At 35.2% G+C, this 7,628-nt stretch overlaps 1 protein-coding gene across 1 annotated transcript; it reads right to left on the bottom strand.

The window, feature by feature from the left end:
* Positions 1-1,981: 1,981 nt before the first annotated feature.
* CALHM4 (calcium homeostasis modulator family member 4) lies at positions 1,982-6,047 on the bottom strand. The gene is made up of 2 exons (XM_074190238.1): positions 5,487-6,047; positions 1,982-2,368 (listed from the first exon to the last, which is right to left on the bottom strand). The coding sequence occupies exons 1-2, from the start codon at positions 6,045-6,047 to the stop codon at positions 1,982-1,984; spliced, it is 948 nt and encodes a 315-aa protein (XP_074046339.1).
* Positions 6,048-7,628: the final 1,581 nt, after the last annotated feature.

Genomic DNA, 7,628 nt, shown 5'->3' with positions numbered 1-7,628 from the left:
GCTTGTTGATTTTTGGTATACCATGCCACCTACTAACCACATTAAATAAATGCTTTATCTTCTCTAAATTTCAATTTCTATTTGATATCTTGAGGGACAGAAAAGACAAGACATATAAAACAATCATGCATGAAAAAAATGTGTAATTTAACCCATTGCTACCCACAACTGATCAAAATTTTCACCAATATTATCACCTGAAATAGCTGACTAAGATTAACTGTAGAAGATGCCACATCATATTTTACACTTTTCAGTACCACTGGCCAATTGTCAAATATAGAGACTAGGGAGAAGAGGAGATCAAGCAAATTTATCATTGATATAGTTGATATAGTCAAGTATGTCAAGTAAGACATAGTCAGGCACTAATGTCAGAATACAATAGGAGGGGCAGCTCATTGGTGAAGTGGATAGAGCACTGGCCCTGGAGTCAGTAAGGACTCTGACCTCAGACACTTAATAATTGCCTAGCTGTGTGACCTTGGGCAAGTCACTCCTAACTCTATTGTCTTAAATAAAATAAAATTTAAATGAAAGAAAAAAGAAGACAATAGGACAAGCCAAAAAAACATCAGATACCAGAAGTTACAGATGATAAGACTAGGCAAAGGAGAAGTCAGGCAAAGGCACATCCTCTTTAGTTGTTGTGGGAAGCAGGAAGCAAGTGAGAAAATCAGAGCAAAAGTTTTATGGAGTGAGGGAGCTTGGTAAACTCTTCCTTGAATAAGATATCCTAACATACAGGTGCCACACTAATCAAACTTAACAATAATGATGGATGATGAAATGTATCCTTTCTCTGGAGAAGCAGTATGACTCAGTTTCCTGTATGAGTTTTTCTTAGTCTAAATAGGGTTGACTGTTCTGGTTCTTGAGGGATGGTTCAAGTACAATTAATTCAATGTATAGGAATAGGAATGATATAATTTCCTCTCTTTGTATAGAACTTTACAGTTTACAAAATACTTTCCTCACAATGACCCTGTGTTGTGGGCAGATTAAACATTATTATTCCCATTTACAGACAAAGGAACAGAAATTCATGGATCTGAAATGACCTGTCACTGGTTGGTTAAGTAAACTAAGTAAGCATCCAAGCCAGGTCTTGAAAATAGGTCTTCAGAATCCAAGCCCAGATTTCTTTCCATGGATTCAGCTGTGGAATAAAGTTTGGAAAAACAGGAAGAGAAAACAACTATGGGGACAGGTAATGGGCTTGGGCATCAAGGGGGTATGAAAGAGGGAAGATAGGACAAGAAATTAAAGAAATAGTAGTTAGTGCCTTCTTTAAGATTTTCTTCCATCAGGGGCAACTAGGTGGTGCAGTGGATAAAGCACCAGCCCTGAGTCAGGAGTACCTGGGTTCAAATCTGGTCTCAGACACTTAACAATTATCTAGCTGTGTGGCCTTGGGCAAGTCACTTTACCCCATTGCCTTGCAAAAACATAAAAAAAAATTCTCTTCCATCTACTCTATATATATCTTGTATATATATACACCCCCCCACATAGGTGTACATGTCTTCCATTATTAGTATGAAAGTTCCTTGAAGATAGAGTTTTTTTCTTTTCTTTTTATTCCTAGCATTTATCACAGTGTCTGGCACAAAGTAAGATAAGAAGGAAATGAAAAATTAGAATATATATAGAAAATGGTGGTAGAAGGGGCTTGAATATGAACGAAAAGTTTAAGTATACAGTATTGAGTAAGAAATTAGAGAATATAGGAGATAGTGGTGAAGAAAGTTTGAATGAAAGAAATGTTTTAAAAAGGATATTGAAGGTGAGGATGATCTGTGAGGAAGTTTGGAAAGAGTAGTGATTTTTTGTGTAATAATCACTTAAATCAAGTTTGACAGCGCCACTTGGGATAGACTTATATGAGTAATCTCACATAAGGGGGAAAGCAATGAAGAGGTTGAATTACTTTTATCATCATCAATTCTTTATTAGCCCAGCATCATGGAAGATGCTTTAGTCAGGATGTCAGTTCAATAGCTTCTGATTTTCCTTCCTCAAAATTCACATCTAATCTCTCCCCAAGGAAATTGTAACGACCTTGCTGATTATCGGTAATGCACACAAGACTAGGTCTTGAAATGTCCTTCCAGTCCTGGCAAGAAGGAATCCGAATTTGTCTGACATCTTCACTTCCAGGAACAAAACCAAATAATTCCTTGATGCGTTGCGTGATGAGGATCCTGGAGTGCTGTTCAGCAGCCTGTTCAAACAGTTGCCTTTCATTTCGGGTGTGAGTTGTCCAGTAGTAATGCTGCAGGGAGGTGAGTGGGGAACAGCATCTTGTGAGACAGTAGGAAAGGAAGGCCACTAGAGTTGCCACTGCAATTAAAGTCCAGCCCAACATCTGCAAACCATTTAAAAGAAGATAAGGAAGTTAATGAAATGTTGATCAGTATGGAATAAAATTGATCATATATCTCAGATTGAAAATTCTACAAGTTTGGGAAATGGCAAAATCAGTTTCAAAAATGGAGGCTAATATCAATAAAGCTTCATGAATTTCATTATGTTATATGGGGCATTAGTCTAATGAGAAGTTGAAGGCTCTAGGCATTTCACTTTGGTCTTTGGTTAATGAAGTTTAGCTACAGGTAATCTGGAACAGGTTCAAATTATTAGACATGAAATGAGAGATGTAACTACCAATTATTATTACTTAAAATATTGTGTGATAGTTTCTTGGCTTTTTACTTTTAGGATATTGGTATCAGTATGATACCATGAACCTATTGGTACTTAATCAATATTTGATTATGGTAGTGTTCCTGACACATAATTGTCTCCAATAATACACTGACCAATAAGAATTAGGGCAACAACTGTTAGTGACTCTTATCTTTTATTTATGTACTTATTAATTTTTGACTAGTACAAGAAACCTTTTTAAATAAAATATTAGGTTACTGAATGACTTTTGTTGAGAACAGTAGCCTTGTTCTGTTCCTGGAGTAATATACTGAATCCTTTTTGCAAACAAATTAATTCACTAGGATATTTTATGACATGTATAAAACATACTTCAAAAGGACCATGAAGTGATTTTAATGCGGACGAAGTCTGTGATGTTTTCATTAATATGTATGAGGATAAAGGGGAAATAAGGTTATTTTCTTATTATCTTGCTTTTGCAGGCTTTTAAAAAAGTGATTGCTATTATTATTATATGGGGTAAGGAGACAAATTGCTTAAAAGTAATGAAGGTCTACTTTTCACCCAGAGAGTGATTCAGTGGGTGAAAATTGGCAAATTTTTTAACAACTGCTTATAGATCTATATATAACTGACTTGCTAAGGCATTTCAATAACACTGGGGGGGGGGGGATATTTTATCATTACACACTCCAAGGGCCCTGTGAAAGACAGGTGTTAAGATCACCTCAGCCCTTCAAAATGGGACTGAAAGAAGAATGGAGACCTTTCTCTCCAACTCTGCTGGGGTTCTTAGGATACCTAAAATACTTAGGGGGAGAAATCATCTCCATATGGGATTTCAAGTATTGAAGAGGTACCCACATTGACACCCTCAGTGGTTTTTTCCAGGCTCACTATATCTTTTACAATGAAGTATTGATTATGTTGTGTATAAATGGATTTGAGTTAATTATCATCTTGGTAATTTTGATAATTTCATTTTGTTAATTTTTGATTCTAGTATATTCTACTTTTCTTTGACCTCTGTGATTTTAATCCACATTTATTTTTAATTTTAAAGTTTTAAGTGATTATTTCTTTATAATCTTCCAGACTGACTCACATATCAAGACATAACATTGAAAGTAATAGTTATTTATTTTAAATTCTAGATATTAGTGAGACCCATCTAAACAAAATCTAGCCCGATTTGAGTAGGTGACATTCTATTCTCTCAGTAATTAGAGTCTTATAGAAGGTTGGCATTGGATTTTTATTGGATTTTTCTCTTTAAAACATCTCCATGTAATTCTAATTTTGGTCAAGATCAGTCTAGAATTATAATTTCTTAATAATTGCCATCTACTAGACTTCAGAAAAGCCTGGAAAGACTTGCATGAACTGATGCTGAGTGAAGTGAGCAGATCAGAATATTGTACACATTAACAACAACATGGTAGGTTGATCAGTTATGACGAACTTGCTCTTCTTAGCAGAATAATAATCAAGAGACCATTCTAAAGAACTTATGATGGAAATTATCATCCATACCAGAGAAGGAACTATGGTGTCTGAATGCAGACCAAAGCATACTATTTTTAATTTTTAAAAATTTGTTTTATATAGTTTTTCCTTTTTGTTCTGATTCTTCTTTTACAACATGATTAATATGGAAATGTGTTTAACATAGTAATCCATTTATGACATATTAGATTACTCTCTGTCCAGGGGTGGGTAGAGGGAAAGGAGGGAAGGAGAAAAACATGAAACTCAAAACCTTACCCAAAAAATAATTGTTGAAAACTAACTTTACATGTAGTTGGAAAAATAAATAAATTTATTTTGAAAAATTGCCATCTCATATGAAACTGAATTTTTTTTTGGCAAATTTCAATAATTTTCAAAGCTATCTAGACTTTTATGGGAAAATAAGAGTAGAGAAGAAGGAGCATGGAGGAATCAGTGAAGAATCAATTATTTTGAGTAACCTCTTTAAAATATTTTGAATGAATTGCTAAATTATGTGACATTGTGCCTTTTTGATATTTACCATCTCTCCTTTAATTCTAATGTTTAACAATTATAAGTCCATCTTAGAATCATAATTCATAGATTACTTAGAGATATTTAGAGATAGAAGGAAGCTCAGACATCATTAAGTCCAAATCTCCTCACTTTGTAGATGTGGAGATACTAAGGTACAGAGAACTTAAGTGACTTACCCAGGATCACACAGTTCATCATTTCCAAGGTGGGATTTAGTTATCAGGTTTCAAAACTCCAAGCCAAGCATACTATCTATTATGCTACAGTTCTTCTTCTTCTTCAGGACAAACTCTGACTAAACTAAATATTTTATTTTATTCTTTTATTTTTTCAATTGACATTTTATTTTATTTTTCCAATTACATTTTAGGAAAGTTTTTCAACATTCATCCATATGCATATACATATTTTTAAGTTACATAATTTCCTTTCACCTTCCCTTCCCATCCCCTTCCCCTCAGTGGCAAACAGTCAGGTGAATATTGTACATACACATTTGTGTTTAGTATGTTTACAGTATTTTTGGTATAAGGAATTAGGATTAAGGGGAAAGAAAGAAAACCATAATATAGGAAATAAATATGTAAGAGAAATTTTTAAAAAATGAATATACTGAATATTTTAAAATTAAAGCTTTTTTTTTCCTTTGGGAAAGGGTAGAATTACCTTATATGGCACTAGATTGTATTCTGCATTAAAGATCATATTAAAAAAGAAAAGAGAAATCTTCCTGGGGTTTCCTATGACATGGTTGGTTTGACAGGAAAAATGGACACAAAACTCACCTGTGACTGATATCTAAGTTGAAGAGCCACTTCATTTCTCACCACAAGCATGTCAGGAGTTATTTGTTCGAAGCATGGAAATTCAGCCAGGATCTCTTGGCGTTCAGGGACACTGAAATTGTTAAACATATCATATTGTTCCACTGAGGCAAATTCACTTGCAGCACACTCATAGTGGGTACCTGTCAGCAGAGTTACTGCCAGCCATGTCAGTGGAGCTACCAGAGCCCTTCCTGTGATGCTAAAAAACTGGAGGCATGCAAGCTTGCGCTGTAGGGAATTCACAGAGCGCAGATGTGGAGAAGAGCTGCAACAGGTTTCCTTGTTTATCATCCATGTTTGACTTCTCAGAGCATAGCCAATAATCAGGAGGACCACAGCTGGAATAATGAGAAAAGCCGTGCCATAATAGAAGTTGTTTCCAGGCTGACAGGGGCAGCTAAATGCGAAAGAAGAGAAAAGTTGTTGTCCACATATTGTTAGAGCTGCAATCAAGGTATTGATACAGGTTCCACTCTTTTGAAGAGAACACAGAATGTTGTTGATGCTTGTATCCATCATTCTTCTTACAGCAGTGATCTTTTAGTCCTTACTATTTGTTTCACTCCATCATCTGTAAGCATTTTTATAGGACCCTACTGGTTTAACTGGTTGTGTTGTTACTCAGCATCTTTTCCTCTTTAAAGGACTGTAACATCTTCTCCTATGTACTCTATGAATACTAAGCTAGTAAAACATCTTAATTAAGAGGAGAAAGAAAAACAGGGAGGTGCCAGGAAGGAGCTTCAGGGTATCTTCTCATTGAAAAGTGACGAAGTTTTACTTATAGGGAAATAATCAGCTCTACAAACATTTTTTAGGTACCTAGTCTATATAAAGTCCTACTCTAGACACTTGGGAAGGTACAAAGATGAATGACAGAAAGACCTCAAATTGTTTACAACTTCACATTAATCCACCATTTTTCTTTGTTCATAAATGAAAGCTCAAATGATGGGAAGCTTCAGGAAAGGTAATAGAAGCAAAAAAAGGAGATTGTTATTTATGTGGTCCTGGAATACCCGAATACCCTGCACAATTCAGGTTTTATCATTCAAAAAAAAAAACTCCATGGAATCAAGCTCCCTAAGATAATAAAATGTAGGAGTGGAGATATTTGCCAGATCCAATTATTTACTAGACCTATAGGGTACCTCCTAAAGCTTATCATTAGGGACTGACCCTGTGATTTCATTCATAAAGGAAGCTCCCTGACATGAAAGCTACTATTGGAGATTGGCACCTTCTTTGCAACTTGCAACCATTTTTGTAGCATGATTCACTATAGGCAATGTGGTGAAATCTATACACTCTTTTTAAGAATAACTTTATCCATAGATCTCCACCTAACCCCTTAGGTCTAAGAATCTAAGAGAGTTGTTTAAAGCACTGGGGAATATAATGATTTACCTAGGGTCACATAGAGTCAGAAACAGGACCTGGACCCATGCCTTTATGGTTCCAAGGCTAGTTAGCTATCCTCTATATTCCAATGCATCCTTAAAGTTTGCAGCAGATAAATTTAGGGGAAAACTCCCCACAAAATGAAGTACTACCCTTCCCCCTCCCCCCACCCCCAGCCTTGACATCAAGTAGATTAGAATGGTCCAGTTGACTAAATAATTAATTAATGGAACTCATTGACTCCATTCTCCCACAGCCCTCAATCCCAGACCATGAATACGTTGGGTTTTTGAATTCCTACTGATAACTAAAAACCCAATTCAAATGTCATGGCCCCCACCAAGACAACCATAATAATTTTTCTCATATCTTTGTAAAAACCCCTATTTTCATAAAATACTATTTTATACTTCTGTGATGTACTGTTCTATTTTGTTTAGCATAGTTATTTGTACATATACTATGGAGATCAAATGCTGCTTGAAGGAAAGGACTGTGTCTTATTTATATTTTATCTACTGATTTTCTGAAGAGACTAGTGAGTTAATTAATGATTGTTGAAAGGAGGAAGGAAACAAGCTTTTATTAAGCACTTATTATGTGCCAAGCATTGGACTGAGTGCTTTACAAATATTTCATTTGATTCTCATAACAACTTTGGGAGGTGGGTGCTAGTATATTCATTTTATAGTTGAGGAA

The sequence above is a fragment of the Macrotis lagotis genome, chromosome 5 (assembly GCF_037893015.1).
Source record: "Macrotis lagotis isolate mMagLag1 chromosome 5, bilby.v1.9.chrom.fasta, whole genome shotgun sequence".
NCBI classification, from domain to species: Eukaryota; Metazoa; Chordata; class Mammalia; order Peramelemorphia; family Peramelidae; genus Macrotis; species Macrotis lagotis.
The sequence above is the reverse complement of the archived record's forward strand: the minus strand, read 5'-3'. Positions and strand labels throughout refer to the sequence as shown.

Coding starts and splice junctions, on each gene's coding strand:
- CALHM4 (XM_074190238.1), bottom strand. CDS start 6,047: ATGATGGATACAAGCATCAACAACATTCTGTGTTCTCTTCAAAAGAGT. Junction 2,369..5,486: donor AACTTAGATATCAGTCACAG/GTGAGTTTTGTG, acceptor AATGGTTTGCAG/ATGTTGGGCTGGACTTTAAT.